Source organism: Tupaia chinensis, unplaced genomic scaffold, assembly GCF_000334495.1.
Source record: "Tupaia chinensis unplaced genomic scaffold, TupChi_1.0 Scaffold000318_1, whole genome shotgun sequence".
NCBI lineage: Eukaryota > Metazoa > Chordata > Mammalia > Scandentia > Tupaiidae > Tupaia > Tupaia belangeri.
This window is the reverse complement of record NW_006159811.1, coordinates 1,195,306-1,214,261: the sequence shown is the minus strand read 5'-3', so window position 1 is coordinate 1,214,261 and position 18,956 is coordinate 1,195,306. Positions and strand designations below refer to the sequence as shown.

The following is an 18,956-nucleotide window of genomic DNA, read 5'->3' as shown; positions in this document are numbered from 1 at the left end:
TTCGGAGAGGTTTTTGCTATAGGGCACGTGCGCTCACCAGACAGAGAGAGAAAGAGAGACAGAAAGCGAGAAATCACCCCCCAGGGGGGATGGCCACGCTGCAATCCCTTCTCCTCCATTCTCCTCTCGGGATCTTGGGCACACGCGCACATGCTCCCGGTGTGAGTTTTAAGCCACCGGGTCCGGGATGCGAACCACGGTCGACTACATGGGAGTCCAGCGACATAGCCATTACGCTAACTGCTGGTCCCATCTGTCTCACTCTTTCTCCAGAAAGTACACACACCCTATACCAAAATTTTTAAAAAAAAATGTAAAAACCATGGTGGTTGGGATACTGGGCTCACACATGGCCAACCTCGGTTCAAGTTCCAGTCCTGGCAACTTGCTCTCTCACTTTCTCTCTCTCTCTCTCTTTCCGGTGAAGTGCACATGCCCTATAGCAAATTTAAAAGTAATAGTATAATAAATAAAATTACATAATTATTTAAAAAAGAAATGTACCAAAACACATAAAGCATTTCTTCACATTCTTCTTACCTAGAAATGCTGCCATGTTCATAACTTGACTAAATACACAGCTTGCAGGAGGATCGTCACCTGCAATGCTTGAAAAAGAGGAAACGTTCTTTAATACTCTGATAAAATTGATAGCCCGCCCCACTTTTCCTAAGCTCCAACATAACAGAATTATCAAGTTACCTTATATATGGTGCATGCTTCACACCAGGTTTCCTGGATAATAAAAAAAACACAGAAGCTCAGATTAAAGCATGGTCATTTGTAGTTTTCACCTTGCCAGTGGCAGTGTTTTTGTTTAAATTATGGATGACCAATAAATTACCCAGAGATAAACTTTACCTTTCAGCTGAATTTAATGGCAAAATTTTGTCATCTTCCACAGCTATAAAGTATCTATCAAGAAAGAATGATAAGTTTATAAAACAAATTATAAAAACAAGATTGTTCTCCAGTTTTATTAGACTAACTGCATCAAATCAAATCATTTTTCTTTTTCTTTTTCTTTTTTTTTTTTTAGAAAATGCTCTTTTACTATAATTCTTTACCCTCAGATCAGGTAGTTCTTTTTTTTCTTTTTTCAGATAGATTTTTGCTATAGGGCGTATGTATTTGCCCATTGGCCAGAGAGAGAGAGAGATAGAAAGCAAGAAATCACCCCCTGGGGAGATGGCCACATCGCAATCCCTTCTCCTCCATTCTCCTCTTGGTATTTTGCACACACGTGCTTGGCGTGAGAGTTTTTCAAAAAAATTATTTATTTAATTTTTTACTATGATTTATTATTGTTTTTTAATTTGACCAGAGAGAGAGAGAGAGAAGGGGAAAGTAAGAAAGGAAGCTGCCAGGTCTGAGACTTGAACCTCAGTTGGCCATGTGGGAATCCAGCACCTTAACCACCACGCCACCTGCTGGTCCCCTGGCATGAGATTTAGGCCGCTGGGTCTGGGACTCAAACCATGGTTGACCATGTGGGAGTCCAGTGACGTAACTATTATGCCATCTGCTGGTCCCTCAGCTAGTTCTTTGAAGGACGAATGATGATATTAATATATCCTTAATTGCAAACCACTCCCCCAAATTAATGGCACTAATTGGAACCTGGAAGAAAAAAAACCTTACAACTTTGAGCAAGTTAAAATTAGAATTTAAAGTTTCTAATTTCTTGGGTATACGTATCTACATTTTTTTTTTAAGGTTTTTTGCCACATGGTGTATATACTTGCTAGAGAGAGACAGTGAAAGGGAAAGTGAGAAATCTCCCCACCACCAGGGCAGATGGCCATACCACAATCCTTCTCCATTTTCCTCCTGAATAGGCACACACACACATGTGCCTGGCATGATTTTCAGGCTGCCAGGGCAAGGACCTGAACCATAGTCGGCCATGTGGGAGTCCAGTACCTCAACCACTATGCCACCTGCTGGTTCCATATGTCTGCCTTTCTTGAGGAGCTTTCAGGAATAATTAAAGTAACCACTACTTGAAACAAACAAGTGCAGGCACATTTTATGGTAAACAGGGACTGTTAATGTAATGATATTCATTTTAGAAACTGCATAATGGTTACGTCATTGGACTCCCACATATTTGACTGGGTTCGAGTCCTGGACCTGGCAAATGAAAATACACCAGGCATGGGTGTGTAGTGCCCCAAATCCCAAGGAGACTAGAGGAGAAGGGATTGCAGTGTGGCCACATTGGGGGTGGGGGGTAAGTTCTCACTTTCTGTGTCTCTGGGGAACACACACATCCTATAGGGAAAAAAACTCTCAAAAAAAAAAAAAAAAGGAAAAAAGAAAAGAAAGAAAGAAAGAAAAAGGGAAAGAAAAGAAACATGTCAGGCCTGGACTAGGAATGGACTGTGAATGTGAATGTGAATGGAATCCATAGCTTGCTAGTATCAAATGAGAAAGTCTTGCAAATAATGAATCCATGTAACCAGTTTACAGAATGTGCATTACAAGAACACACCAGCACAAACTGAAACCAGTATTCTGCACTACCTGCTTTGCATGCTTTATTACTCCCTCTTGTTATTCATCTTGAATAACAGAAGATGGGAAAAGAAAACAGGGACTTCAGCAAGGCTGAATGAGTAAACACATTAATTTAAAGTACTTACAAATATATTCATACAGGCAAATTAGATCCTATCAAAACTTCACACTTTTATCTACATTGCACCTGAACCTTTACCAAATAATACTCACACTATCCACAATCCAGCGGAAGTAAACAAAGTGAATACAAGAGGTAGAAACATCCATACGCTGCATTTCTTTCCATCCATGCCTGGGCCACTGAAATGAAATAAAGAGGTATTAATAATAAAGGCAAACATTTGCTTCACTCCTCAAGATGGGAAGAAGTTTGTCTAATAGGAAATTTAAAAAGCACATTTAATGAAACCTTGATTCAGCTCTGTGTCCTTACTGCCCCCTACTCACTAGAGAAATCCTTTGGGCAGTAAACGTATTTAACATTACCTTAAATATCTTAAAGTCTTGGTTGAGAACTAATGGAAACTTTCTCATAAAAACATGGATCTTTATATATACAGATCAATACATTTAAGAAAGGACAAAAGTTGTTTGTGTTAGAACTTTCTGGAGAAAAGCTAGGTACCAAAGGCATTATCGCTCCAACCTAATTTTAGTATTATTATTAACATTTAGGCTTTATGGATCTGATAGTATGTAAGTCTACAGCCTGGAAGACAAAAGTGTTAAAAACAAATGGTTATGGGACCAGCAGATGGCGTAATGGTTATGTTGCTGGGCTCCCATGTAGTTGACCACAGTTCGAGTCCCAGACCCAGTGACTTAAAACTGACACTGGGCACATGTGTGTGCATGCCCAAGATCCTGAAAGGAGAATAGAGGAGAAGGAACTGCAGCATGGCCATTCCCATGGGGGGTGATTTCTCACTTTCTGTCTCTCTGGAGAGTGCATGTGCCCTATAGCAAAAATCTCTCTTTAAAAAAAAAGTTACTAATAAATTAGCAATGGAGAAGGAAATGCCAAAGGCTTTCCAAATCTGAGTTTTTCTCATGATGTGTTATTGAGCAACAATCTCAGAAGACTCCAAAGATGAATTATCTGGAGAATAATGCATTATGTATAACTTTAACTTACTTCCAATAACACATCAGTAAAGAATACAAATGTTAGGCATTTTTGGATGCTACATTTTTAAAACAAAAATGTATGAATAAACCATCACCACCCTGCCCAAATGAAGTGAAAACTAGAAGCTATAAAAAGTGGCTACACAAAATTATTGGTGTTAAAGTAATATCACTGTACATCTTCTCCTTGACTAAAACCATCAACAAAATCCATTCGAAACACTAGATGCCAACATAATCCTAAAGGCAAAAAATACCCACCTGTTCTAAGAAAAGGAAGTGCCCTAGTGACCTCCACTGGTGACCTGACAAGCAGATGAAATGTGGGTGATGAAAGGGCACCTCTAGGAAGATAGCAATGCTCATTATTTTTAGTTCTATTACAATGAAAGGCAATGAGTTCATTTACTGGATTTGAACCAGCATTGCTGCATTTTTGAGGATCTGACATCTGCTTTCACATGCTAGGACTCTCTAGACCTTCCAAGTGTTGGCACCAGAGAAAGAACATGATACTCCCTTTAGGTTGGCGAGCCAATTTCTCTGCAAGGTCTCAAGAGGTTTTAGTTCTCAGAACTGGCACACCCAATTAAGTTGGTCTTTCAGAACAGGAGACAGACACCTGGACCTAACGTGTTTCTGAATAGTCATGCTTTAGTCAAAACACATTTCTTGCCAGGGATGTTAAATAAATTATAGATCTAGTTAAAAGACTTTCAATCAATTTAATTCAACCCAATTGAATCCAGTTAGAAATTATTGGCACCCTACTTGTGCCATGTATTATACCAGATGGTGAAAATACTGAGATGGGATCTAATGAATACAACTATTTACATCTAGCACACATGCAATATATAAAAGCCACTATACAAACTTGCGGTGCATGGGTTTCCAGTGGAAGAATGTGAACATTTTCAACATACACACTATAGTCAGTGTCTACTCATTTATTAATACTTATGCCCCAAAAGTTGTGGGTTCATGATAAAGCTATTGATTAGGCTGTCCAAAGTAATTCTGGGGTCAGGAGGTGGTATAGTGGTTAAGGTGCTTAACTCCCACATGGCCAACCGCAGTTTGAATCTCAGACCTGGCAGCTTGAAACTCACATGTGTGCACATGTCCAAAATTCCGAGTGGAGAATGGAGGAGAATGGATTGCGGTGTGACTATCCCTCCAGGGGCGATTTCTCACTTTCTGTCTCTCTGTCTCTCTGGTGAGCATATGTACCCTTTGGCAAAAATCTCTCTCTCTTTCTCGCTTTCTCTCAAAAAAAAAAAAAAAGTGATTCTACCAGTAGCTGACATCTAGAGGACGTACAGAAAATAGGAGTAGTGACTGAGTATGCAAACCAATTATTCTAAATCTGTTACTGAAGTGCTGTGCTCTGACAGGAAGAGTACAGTCAAGATGGTTACACTGGGGGGGAAAAGGAATTAGGAAATCTAGTTCCTAACCTCAGCATCATCAATGACTGACTTTTTGGGTCTGGGTCAGTTACTTAAATCTTGAACCCCATGTCCCTACATGAAATTGTTCAAGTCGAAGAGAGAGAGGACGTCAAAGACTGAGGCTCACAGAGTAGTAGTATCTCGGAGGTCAACTCAAGCTCAGTATTTTGTATCTCTGCAGGAGCAGAATGTGCCAATGTACTCAGAATTATGAGCCCCAGAGGAAATGGTAACCATTTTAACAATAAATTGGTGAATAAATCAAAATGTCAGCTTAAGAATGTACAAGAAGAAACACAACTGTCACATGGACAGGTACATTGGCTCCTTTTTTTAAGAACATCCACGTGGAAAATCAAAACTTAGAAGCAGGGAGATGGAGTGAAGAGAGTTAAGAAGATAATTCTAAGACTATAGCATCAAGCTAAAAAAGCATTATGTACTGACTTTCTTTAAAGAAAGGCATTATGGTGACATGGAAATGGGTTGGCAAGGCATAGGACTGAAACTCAGCTCTGCCAGTCACTGGGTTTGTGATCTTTGATGATGAGTACCTTCATTTCTTAAACCTTAGTGTAACTCATAGAGCTAACTTCTAACTTGCAAGATCATGCTAAGGATTATGATGATACAAGTAAATCACCTCCCACATAACCCACATTGCATAAATGGCAGCTCTGACAACTATAACAGCCAAGCAGATCAATGCTTTCGTTAAGGTAAGATCCCCACTCTCTAGGGTAGCGCTAGGGCAACTTGACACTTCTCTGGGCTCCCACTTTCTAGAAGGGTGTGGACACCCTTCCTGATAGTAATAGAAATTGTAATTGTTATTTTCTTCAAATTATTTTAAAAAAATTAATACCTTAACCTTAACATTCAAGGTCTACCTCCATGACATCCCACTGTTTTGTTATCTTTCAGTATGCCCTGCTTTATTTTGGTTTGTTTTGGATATATCTAAAGTGGCTAATGGCTACTCTCCTAAGTCATTTTATTTTCACTAGTTTAACTTACATAGGACAGACTTATGTCCAAATTTTGGAAAAACCATCCTATATTTTTTTTGTAATGATAGATGAAAATTCCTCCCCCCTTTTTTTGTTAAAGTATGTGTGTACTTGCCAGAGGGAGACAGAAAGAGGGGGAAGAGAAAGCACCCCTTCTGCAGAATGGTCACACCACAATCCCTTCTCCATCTCTCCTTCGTTTTGGAATTCTGGACACACACACACACGCCCAGTGTTCTTCTCAAGCTGTAGGATCAGAGACTCCAATCACTCAGTGAGCAATGTGGAATCCAGTCAGCCACTTTTACCACTAGGCCATGGAACCAGCTTGAAAATTGCCCTTTTTTAACTCAACAGGATGCCATGAGAGGTGAAAAGAATAAGTCTATGAATAACTATTCTATCACTAGCTTGCAATGGAAGTACTTTGGTGCGTCTTCGGGATTTTTACATTGATTACGATTTTCTTTTTACAACTGCACGCAAATACAATTGTAATAAATAATACACAGAGAGATTTTCTATATCTTTCACTGTCTTCCCAGTGGTAATATCCTGTATAACCATGGTACAATAGCAATAGCCAAGAAATTGGCATTGGTACAATCCTTCAATTTTACTAAGATTTCACCAGTTTTATACTACTTTGTGTGTGTGTGTGCGTGTGTGTTTAGTTTCATGCAATTTTACCACCTATGTAGATTTGTGTGACCATGTATTTACTGACCATCTGTATATTTTTTCTGGAGAATGTCTATTTAAGTTTTCTTGTTTAATACCTTTTTAAGGTGGGTTGTGTCGGGAAGAGGTCTCTTTGGTTGAGTTGTAGGAGTTCTTTATATATTCTAGATATCAATTCCTATCAAATATAGGATTTAAGAATATTTATCCCTGGGGCCAGCAGGTTGCATGGTGGTTGAAAGTGCTGGACTCCTACATGGCCGACTGTGGTTTGAGTCCCAGGCCTGGTGTCCTGCTTTGTCACTTTCTCTCTCTTACTCTGTCTCTCTCTGGTCAAATTTAAATAAATAAATAAATAAATAAAGTTAAATAAATAAAATAATTCTTTTTTTTTTCCTTTTGGAGAGGTTTTTGCTATAGGGCGCGTGCACTCGCCAGACAGACAGAGAGAGACATAGAGACAGAAAGCGAGAAATCACCCCCCGGAGGGATAGTCACGCCGCAATCCCTTCTCCTCCATTCTCCTCTCAGGATCTTGGGCACGCATGCACACGCGCCAGGCATGAGTTCTAAGCCACTGGATCCGGGACGCGAACCGCGGTCGACTACATGGGAATCCAGCGACATAGCCATTACTCTAACTGCTGGTGCCAGGAAGATTATTCTCTTCATGGACATGTTTTAGTCACAGTCTTCCATGCCAAGTTCTTTTGGCAACTGACAAGTATAAGCTTAAAATCAGAGCTGTGCATTTGTGCATGTGCACACATGTGTGTGTGCATGTGTGCATGTTTAGATTAGGAAAGCTTCTTCTTTTTTTTTTTTTGGAGAGGTTTTCACTACAGGGCACGTGCGCTCGCCAGACAGACAGAGAGACAGAAAGTGAGAAATCACCCCCAGGGGGGATGGCCACACCGCAATCCCTTCTCCTTCATTCTCCTCTCGGGATCTTGGGCAAGCATGCACACGCACCCGGCGTGAGTTTTAAGCCACTGGGTCTGGGACGCGAACCGCGGTCGACTATGCGGGAGTCCAGTGACATAGCCATTACACTAACTGCTGGTCCCAGGAAAGTTTCTTTACCTATTCCATCTTCCTAAACCAACTTTGCTCTGCAAAAGACTCCGTTAAGCACCAAGACTATTCTAGAGAACAGAATACTAAAGTATAAAGCTCTTTCAGAACATGCATGTTTCTGATTCTTTTCAACTATAAACGCCTTATCTGACATATTTTGATTCTTTTACTTCTTTCTCTCTCCCAGGTGGGATTGTGCTAACCAAAGAAGAGGAGTTTGTTAAGGATACTTCTCTTTTCTTGTCCCAAAGAATCTTTTTATCCTTCTTTAGCCCATACCCAGCTTTTATTGTGACCCAGGAACTGTAATAGTAGAGAAACGACACAGATGTGCTCTCTGATCCTAAAAGATTCCTGGAGGTGCCAGGAGAAGAATATTTGATTTGGTTTAGTTTTCCTGGACTCTCTCCAAGCTACTCCTGCTTCACAAGTTCAGATACTTGACCAGAAGAATTTCTGCAAAGAATAAATGAATAGATCTGTTAAATTAACTCTCTCCTGTTCACCTTATTGTTGTGGGAGAATGAAAGTTAGCAGTGAGAGATGTCTCTCTTTTGTCCATCCTTTTAGACACCATTAAAATAAAATGGCCCACTGCATCCGATCACATTAGAAAGCATCACCCAAACTTCACTTCATTTCCTAGCAAGGATATGCTCTACTCCTACTGAACCAAATAAACAAGGCACCTTCCAGCTAAGACAGTACATTTTTCCTTGCCTCTTTAAGGAAAGAGGAGAAAAGAAGGAACACACAATACTCCTAAAATATTTTATCCTTGCATTCTGAATTGTACTTCTTTTTAATGCTAAAATATTTATTCTATTGATATTAATCTTCTCATATTATCTCTTCTTCTTCTTTTTTTTTTTTTTTGGAAAAAGTGTTTGCTATAGGGCGCGTGCGCTTGCCAGAAAGACAGAGAGAGACAGAGAGACAGAAAGCAAGAAATCACCCCCCAGGGGGGATGGCCATGCCACAATCCCTTCTCCTCCGTTCTCCTCTCGGGATCTTGGGCACGCACGCACACGTGCCCGGCGTGTGTTTTAAGCCATTGGGTCCAGGACATGAACTGCAGTTGACTACATGGTAGTCCAGTGACACAGCCATTACGCTAACTGCTGGTCCCTCTCATATTATCTCTTAGTAAAAAACTAAGCATAATTATGAGTTCCTAGCAAAAATGAGGAAAAGGGCCAGAGTTGCAGAAATCTTGAAAGGGTTCTGGTATTTAGATTTAGTTTGGAAGACTCTCCTCCAAATTGCATCATTCATCCAAATAATGTGCAAAACTGTTATCCAGATGGCCCTCTCTTCCTAGAGAGCCAATACTGACTGTTAGCACTCTGCATTTCTATAGCATATTCTTTTCTTCCAATAAATGTCATTCCCTAAGTTTGAGTGATTGTTACTCTTTCTTTCCCCATCTGTGGTATGAGTAAGGCCACAAGCAGGAACTATTCGACACTTGGGGCCAGATGGTGAAAACCCTGGTCTTCTACCTGCTCCCTTTGTGACCTGGCATTCTTGAAGCTCTCACTTCTCACTGGAGAGAAAACAAAGTGTAGTAAAAGGTCTGTGTGGCTCTGGAAGTCTTTTAGCTGCACAGGAGAACACCTGGCCATTTGAAAAAGTGCATTCTCGCGGGACCAGCAGGTGGCATGGTGGTTAAGGTGCTGGACACTCCCACATGGCCGACCATGGTTTGAGTCCTGGACCTGGTGGCTTGCTTTTTCACTTGCCCTCTCTCGTTCGCTCTGTGTCTTGCTCTGGTCAAATGAAAAAATAAATGAATAAATAAATAAAATTAAATAATTCTTTAAAAAAAAGAAAAAGAAAAAGTGCATTCTCAGGACCAGCAGATGGCATAATGATTGCGTTGCTGGACTCCCACGTAGTTGACTGTGGTTCAAGTCCCAGACCCAGTGGCTTAAAACTTACGCAAGGTGTGTGTGTGTGCCCAAGATCCCAAGAGGAAAGTGGAAGCAAAGGGATTGTGGCGTGGCCACCCCCCGCCCCCTGGGAAATGATTTCTCGCTTTCTGTCTGTCTGTCCGATGAGTGCACATGCCCTATAACAAAAGCAAAACAAAATAAAACTCTCATATAAAAAAAGAAAGAAAATGTGCATTCTCATGGAAGCAACAAAGTGTCACAGAAGCCTACGTGAGCTTGTTGCCTAAGACTCCAATTACTTTAATTAGTTTGAAAAGGGAAGGTCTTTGTACAGTTGAGGTCAAATAATTATTCATGTCCTTATTATCAAATTCCAAACAGATAGTTCTTATAGTACAAGCTAATGAAGCTACTTAAGTCAAAGAACCTACTGTGGCCAGTGCTAAACCTTGAAGACACTTTCACTCCATCTATCAATGGTAAAACTCCAATCTACAAATGGAAAAGTAAAGCCCATTGTATTACTTAATTTGCAGCTTTTAAAACTTTGCTTGGGAGAAACCACTTATAATAATGACTGTGAAGTGTCACAAAAATTTAGATAGTATTTTCAGGAGCTGGAAAGTATTTGCTTGGTATAAATTAGAAAGAGTTTGTACTACATGGAGCCATGGAAAGAAGCTCATTGACTCACATCAGCATACCGTCTTGGAACCCCAGCTGTGTGACCTTGATTATATCGTTTTTGTGCCTTGATTTTTACATTAGTAAAGTGAGAATAATAATGGTACCCACCCTCTAGCGTTTTCAAGAGGACTGAAAATATGTAAAGCACTAAGAACATAGGCTAGCAGAGAGCTAGCCTTTCCATAAATCTTAACTACATTCTACTGCAAGTGCTGCTTTGGGTCTTCAGTTATCTTTTTGTTGTTGTTGTTTTGTAATTTATCAAAAAATGAGCTCTCTGCCACCATAATTTTTCATTCTGCTCTCAGGGCCAGCTGGAATGGAGCAGAAAAGATTAACGAGTCACTCACTAATGACCAGGATTGTCACAGTAACTAAGAACCAAGAGCATCTCTGATTTTTTTAACCTCCTGGGAATCTTAAGTTATTTGCCATATGTGTCATGGGCCAATGTGAAGAGCTTGTATTACATTGTAATTCATTTGCAATATAAGTGGTAATGACAAGGACTATTTGTTTTATTTTTTTCCCTAAAATGTTTACAGGCTCTCAGATATAAATCAGCGTGGAGAGATAGACAATACAAACAATAAATAAATGGTACCCATTCTGCTAACAGTTAAGACTTTGTTTTCACTGAATCTTAAGTTTGAGAAAGTACAATAATCAGGTTACCTGGTGTTACTTTAAGAGTATATGATTTGGGGGCCAGCAGATGGTGTGGTGGTTAAGGGGCTGGACTTCCAAATGGCCGACTGTGTTTCGAGTCTTGGACTTGGTGACTTGCTTTCTCACTCCTTCCCCCCCTCCCAATTAAAAAATAATAACAATAATAAATAAAATTAAATAATTCTTAAAAAAAGAGTACATGGCTTCTCCTAATCCATAGATATAAACAATATTGTTTAATCTTTGAGGTCAATGCCCTCTCTGAAAAACTTTTCATGAGTACCAGCAAGAAACAAAATATTAGTTAGTAAAAGATTTCTGTGAAGCATTACTATTCCCAAAAGAATGCAATTTCTAAGTAGAACCAATGGTGACTGGTTTTTCTGAAATGCTCTCTTGATTTCTAGAAGCAGTTACCTTTAAACAATTGACAAATGACAATCAGATCCTTTCAGGCTAAGGCTCATTCTTTTTCTCAGAACTGACACCATTCACAGAATAATTTCAGAAAGAATTCCCTTGTACTAATACTGTAGTTCACTAATATTGTCATCTGGTCTATGCCAAGATCCTCCTCAGGTTACATTTTTTATATCTTATTTGTTTTGTTTTCATTTATAAGCCAGAGGGCACATGTGCACACCAGAGAGGGCCAGTGAGAGAGGGGGAGGAAGCTCTCTCCAGCGGGACATGGTCACATCACAATCCCTTTTCCTCCATTTTTCCATCTTGTCAGGATTTTAGGCACGCATGCACATGTGCCCAGAGTGTTTCCTGAGCCATCAAGGCTGGGATTCAAACCACAAGGTAGGCCATGTGCAATCCAGCTCCCTTAGCCACTGGGTCATGGGACTATATTCTTAATTATTATTAAAATATAATGTGCAGATGTTATTGCCAACTCAACAATCATTTCTCTCTCTCTTTTTTTCTTTTTAGGCTTTTGCCATAGAGTGTGTGTGTTCCCAGAGAAAGTGAGAAGTCATCCACCATGGGGGATGGTCACACCACAATCCCTTCTCCTTTCTCCTCTTGGAATTTTGTGCATCCATGTGTACACACACATACCTTGTGTGATTTTCAAGGCAAAAGGTCCCAGATCTGAGACCTGAACTGCAGTCAAGCATGTGTGAATCAGCACAGTACCTACACATTAACTACCTCGCCATCTGCTGGTCCCTCTCCTCTTCTTAACTAGCAGATGTCTGATTTTATTCAGGACAACAATGTGCTCAGCCCAAGGGTACTGGGTATTGCTATGGTTTCATAATGGTTTGTCACCCAAAGGTTCTTTTCCTGGAAGCTTGGTGTCCACTGTAGTGGTGCTGAGAGGTGGCGAGACCTTTAAGAGATGAGACTTAGTGGGTGGGGTTTGAATGGGGGGTATCACCTTTATGACTGGTTTAGTTCTGTCACGTGAGAGTGAATGAGTTCTCACTCTGCAGCAGAGGCCAGCCAGATGACAGTCCCACATGCCTAGACTTTCTAGCCACCATAGTCATGAGTCAAATAAACCTCTATTTTTTTTAATGAACCACCTAGTTTTTAGATATTTCTCTTTAGGAACACGATAATATCTCATTGACGAGGTTCAAGGGAGTCTAGAAGGGTACAAAAGTACTTTAGAAAGTTTGTGGGAAAATGGAATTGGAGTACAAATTTATTTTGGTGTAAAAATACTTTGAAATCCATGCATAGCTTTTCATAATATTCCTTTTCCATGAATTCTTTGACAATCCCTTTGTACTTGTCAAAGGAAAGTCAGATAGCAGTATTTGGCATAACTAATCATGACTATCTCAATCCCATTATAATGTTCCTAAAGAGAAACGTGAAAACTAGGTGGTTTATAAAGAATAGAAGTTTAGTAACATTCTAATTTTATTTTATAGATACAAAGAAATGACTACTCCTGATATGCCTGATTCAGCAGTTCTAAAGAATCTCTCTAGTCTTGTTGCCATATGCAATTATTTCATGTGCCTTTTATCCCTAAGGCAAAAAGCCAAACAAACAAAAATCCTATAAAGCGTTCTGACCATGAAGTAACTGAAAATGAGATCCTCATGCCTGGAAGTCCCTGATCCACAGCTTCGAAATAGCAGCATCACTGCAATCCTTTCTGGCCCATAGCCACGGTTCCCAGTGCCAAGATTACAGTGAGCCCTCATGACACTGGCTCTCTCTTACAAGGCTCTGACAGCAACAACTCAGGCAAGAGAAACAACTAAACATGAAACCAGCCAGAGCAAAACAGGAAAGGCACCACCCAGATCCCAGAGGACAGATAAGCCCAGTAAATTCAAGAAATGAGGATCTGAGAAAGAAATTCAGGTTGAATCTCTCTCTCTCTTTCTCTCTCTTAAATTTTGCTAGAGGGCACATGTGCTCACCAGTGAGAGAGAGAGAGAGAGAGAGAAAGAGAAAGTGAGAAAGCACACCCTACAGGGGATGGCCACACCACAATCCCTTCTCCATTTCTCTCTTTGGGAATTTGGGCACACACCACACATGCCTGGCGTGTTCTCAAGCAGCCAAGTCTGGAACTCAAACTGCACCATCCTCATGTAGGATCCAGCCACCTTAACCACCACACCACCAGCTGGCCCCAGGCTGAATCTTCCATGGCTAGAGGCAGCACACCGAGACTGAGAAATGCTAAACTAATACATGAGACCCAAACACTAACTTGGATTTTCTCATCAAACAAACTGGCAGCTACTCAGTGATTGTTAGGCCAAAGGTGACAGTCAAAATGTTCATTCTTCCATGTTCCATTATCACGGGAACTCACAGCAGGGCAGGACCGTGTGCACATGTCCTAGATGTAGATTCTCTGGTTTCAAATCCAGTTTCAGGCACTTAGTAACTGGGAGATGCTGTGCAAATTATGTAACCTCTCTAAACCTCAATTTTCTTTTTTTTAAGTTTATTTATTTCCATTCATGAGAGTGAGAGAGAAAGAAAGAGAGAGAGGGAAGCACCCTCAACAGGATTTCACGCAGTGATCCCTCCATGAGCACTTCTAGCCAGCCAGGATCGTGGGGATGTACCTGCCATGTTGACCTGACAACCAAACTCACAATCTATACTGATCCAGCATGGCCCGAGCCACGCATTACTGCTGTGCCAGAGTCAGCCCTCTAAGCCTCACTTTTCTCATCTATAAAATGGAGGTCACATATAACAGAACCCAATTTTTTATTCTTTTTTTTTTTAGAGGTTTTTGCTGTAGGGCATGTGTGCCCACCAGACAGACAGAGAGAGACAGAGAGACAGAAAGTGAGAAATCACCCCCCCCAGGGGGGATGGCCATGCCGCAATCCCTTCTCCTCCATTCTCCTCTCAGGATCTTGGGCATGCACGCACACACGCCCGGCGTGAGTTTTAAGCCACAGGGTCCGGGATGCAAACCGTGGTCGACTACGTGGGAGTCCAGCAACATAACCATTACGCTAACTGCTGGTCCTCAGAACCCAGTTTTTAGGGCTGCAGTGAAAATTAACAGGCATAATAAACACATGATAAATGCATGTCAAACAGTCAATAATTGGAAGTTATTATTACTATAATTATTTTATTTTTAAATTTTAATTTCATTTATTCATTTATTAATTTTAATTTGACTAGAGAGAGACAGAAAAGGAGAGAGAAAGGGAAAGTGAGAAAGCAAACCACCAGGTCCAGAACTTGAACCATGGCCAGCCATGTGGGAGTGTCCAGCACCTTAACCACCACACCACTGGCTTGTCCCAATAATTAGTTATTTTAATATCATGAGTGTCCATTCCATTTATGTTCAGGAAAAGAAAGTACAATGGAACTGAAGATTTATTCCAGCTTAATGATGGCTGCTTAGGAATTCGCTGAGAGCCTGAAAAAGGAAGTAGGATAACGTTCTCTTGGTGAAGCATGGTATGACTTTATAAAAATAATCCTTGGGACCAGCAGTTAAAGTAATGGCTATGTCACTGGACTCCCACGTAGTCGACTGTGGTTCGGGTCCCGGACCCGGCGGCTTAAACTCATGCTGGGCACATGTGTGTGCGTGCCCAAGATCCTGAGAGAACAGAGGAGAAGGGATTGCAGCGTGGCCATCCCCCCTGGGGGGAGATTTCTCACTTTCTGTCTCTCTGTTTCTCTCTGTCTTTCTGGCGAGTGCATGTACCCTATAGCAAAAAGCCTCTCCAAATAATAATAATAATAATCCTTCAGTCTCTTAGAAATTAATTCACATTGATGACTGATTCCAAAGGACCTAAAACAGGAAATACAGCAGACCAGAGGTGCTTGTCGGCATTCAGACCAATGCTGAAGAAGATTGTACATCATCCTTCCCATGGCCAGAAGAACTAATTAGCCACTGAGAACCCAAACTCCCCTGAACACTCAGACCACATCATCAGAATGAAAAACATTTAAACCGGGGATTTGTAAGGTGCAGTTACCTGCTGGATGCCTGTTCTCCCAAAGCTAGTCAGCATCCCACACATCTTGAAAAAGGTGACCCAAGGCAGCTCTCATTTCATACAGTAACCTGCACAAAAGATAACCTGGAACAGACCTTGGGAATAATCAACTTTTACTGTCTTCCTCAAATCTTCCCTAATTTCTCATAGACAATGCCATTTCATGTTAATTTTAAGCATTTTGAAGGCTACAGGATATGAATAAGTGTGTGCAGAATTAGAAGCAAAATTAGGAAAATCACTGTGATGGTTAATTTTAGGTGTCAACTTGACTTGCCTGAGAGCCCAGATAGCTGGTAAAATGTTCTTTCCAGGTGTATCTGGAAGAGATTAGAATTTTATTCTTTTATATTTTGCTATAGGGCATGCTGGGATTTTGGATATGCATACACACATGCCTGGTGTTTCTCAAGACGCTGGGTCTGAGACTTGAACGCCATAGTCGGCCATGTGGCATCCAACCACCTTAACCACTCCAGCACCAGCTGGCCACAGATTAAATTTTATGTATTTATTTCTTTTATGTAAGAGAGAGGGAGAAAGAATGAGATATCCCTAATTCGGTCTCTATGCGGTGAGCCACCCCCAGCCAGCTCAGATCATGAGCACGCACATGAATGTGCACGTGCACAGGAAGGCCTTGGAATGCAAACATAGAACCATCCTATGTGGGTCCAGCACTACCAGTTGGTCTGAAATTAGCACTGGAGTCGGTAGAATGAGCAGAGACGATCCTTCCTCGCCAATGGGGGAAGGGCCAAGGCATAATCCTATCACCAAAGGTCCAAATATTAATAGAACAAGAAGGTGGAGGATGGGTGAATTCTCTCTTTTGACCTGTGGCATCCATTTTCTCTTGCTCGTGGACATCAGATTGCAAGTTCTCAGGCCTCAGGACACCAGATTTCATACCAGCTGCCCTACCTCCTCATGTTCTGAGGCTTTTGAATCATTGAACAGAGAGTTACACGACCAACTCCCTCACTTGGTTCTCTGGCCTTCAGACTCAGACTGAATTACTCCACTGGCTTTTCTGAGTAGCCAGGAGACAAATTACGACTCAAAGCACACCCCACTCAGCACCAAACTCCATTGCAAACAGAGGCACACCTCATACCCACCACACACATCCCTGAAAACAGTCGCACAACTCTGCGACCCACAGCACACCCCTCTCAGACCAAAACATCACTGAGACTCACAGTAAACCTCACTAAGACCCACAGTACCATTCACTGGACCCAAAGCACACTCCACTTTAAGACACAGCACACCCCAGTATGATCAGCAACACACCTCATTGAGACCACTGCACACATCCCTGAAACCTACAGCACAAACTGACCCACAGCACATCCTACTCAGACCAAAACCTCACTAAGACCCATAGCAAACCTCACTGAGACCCACAGTACCATTCACTGGACCCAATGCACACCCCACTTTAAACCATGGCACAGCCCACAGAGACCTTCAGCATATCTCATTGAGACCGCCGCAAACATCCCTGAAAACAACTGCACAAACCAGAGACCCACAGCACACCCCACTCGAAATCGAACCTCACTGAGACCCACAGCAAACCTCACCGAGACCCACAGAACCTTTTACTGGACCCAAAGCACACCCCAATCTAAGCCACGACACACCACACTGCAAAAAGCAGCACACCTCATTGAGACAACTGCACACATTTCTGACAATTACTGCACAAACTGCGACCCACAGTACACCCTACTCAAACTGAAACCTCACTAAGACCCACAGAAAACCTCACTGAGACCCATGGCACCATTCACTGGGCCCAAAGCACACCCCACTCTAAGCCACGGCACACCCCACTGCGACCAGCAACAAACCTCATTGAAAGCATCGCATACATACCTTAAACCAACTGAACAAACCTGAAACCCACAGCACACGCCACTCAGACCCATACCTCACTGAGACCCACAGCAAATCTCACTGAGATTCACAGTACCATTCAGTGGACCCAAAGTACACCCCACTTGGAGCCATGGCACACCTCACTGTGATGAGCAGCACACCTCATTGAGACTGCTGCACACATCCCTGATACCCACTGTACAAATCTGCGACCCACAGAACACCCCACTCAGACCCAAATCTCACTGAGACACACAGAACACCTCACTGAGACCCACAGTACCATTCACTGGACCTAATGCAAACCCCACCTTAAGTCATGACACAGCCAAATGTGACCAGAAGCCTACCTAACTGAGACCACTGCACACATCTCTGAAACTTATCATATAAAACTGAGACACACAGCACACCCCACTCAGACCAAAACCTCAATGAGACACACAGCAAATCTCAATGAGACCCACAGCACCATTCACTGAAACCAATGCACACCCCACTTTAAGCCCAGCACACGCCACTGTGACCAGTAGCAGACCTCATTGAGTTGATGCACACATCTCTGAAACATACTGCAAAAAACTGCGACCGGTAGCACACCCCACTCTGACCCTAACCTAATTGAGACCCACAGCAAACCTCACTGAGACCCACAGTACCATTCACTGGACCCAAATCCCACCCCCATTTTAAGCCATGGCACACCCCACTGTGACAGTAACACACCTCATTGTGACCACTGCACAAATCCCTAAAACCAACCACACAAACCTGAGACACACAAGCACACCTCGCTCAGACACATACCTCACTGAGACCCACAGCAAACCTCACTGAGACCAACAGCACCATTCTGGGATCCAATGCACACCCCACTTTAAGCCATGGCATACCCCACTGCGACCAGCAGCACACCTCATTGAGACCACCGCACACTTCCCTGAAACCCACCAAACAAATCAGTGACCTGCAGCACACACCACTCATACCCAGACCTCACTGAAACCCACAGCAAACTACTGTTCAAAATCTACATTTACTGAGGTCACTTTCCAGCTTGAAACAGTTTTTTGAATAGACTTTTAAAAAAAGGATTTTCCTAAGCAAATGAGAAATGTGGCTTTATCTCCATTGTGAACCCTTTTCTATTCTTGTCTAGAAATCAGTCTCATGAAATCATCATTGCAAGTTGCTCTGCAGTTTGCACACCTTCCAGTGAATGAGGAAAGAGATCTGCCCAGCTGAGAGCTCGAACCTGGGGTTTGAGGAGACTGAGCAGGTACATTCACCTTGCCTGAACCAGCTCAGCTCTTTGCCTTCCTCCTACACAAACTGAAGGCAGGGACTAAGTCTCAGACATTCCTGTTCCTCTCACATCTCTTGCAATTGTGGACTATCTATACATGGAATTAAAAATTGGAAAGTGGAAAGCAAAATCCCCTATAATGCATGCCCTCTAAGCCAGCTGATAATGGT

At 41.9% G+C, this 18,956-nt stretch overlaps 1 protein-coding gene across 6 annotated transcripts in view; it reads right to left on the bottom strand.

The window, feature by feature from the left end:
* TMEM150C (transmembrane protein 150C) overlaps positions 1–18,956 on the bottom strand; it is a 79,244-nt gene that overhangs the window by 16,766 nt on the left and 43,522 nt on the right. For 5 of the 6 annotated variants that reach the window (XM_006151433.3, XM_006151434.3, XM_027773058.1 and 2 more), the window contains 4 exons: positions 2,734–2,823; positions 862–915; positions 703–735; positions 541–608 (listed from right to left, as the gene is read on the bottom strand). In XM_006151433.3, the coding sequence (XP_006151495.1) occupies positions 541–608; positions 703–735; positions 862–915; positions 2,734–2,813 (235 nt within the window). In that variant the 5' untranslated portion in view covers positions 2,814–2,823. Of the gene's footprint in view, positions 1–540; positions 609–702; positions 736–861; positions 916–2,733; positions 2,824–15,572; positions 15,675–18,956 lie in introns of those variants that run through there. The other variant, XM_014588945.2, reaches the window with a different exon arrangement.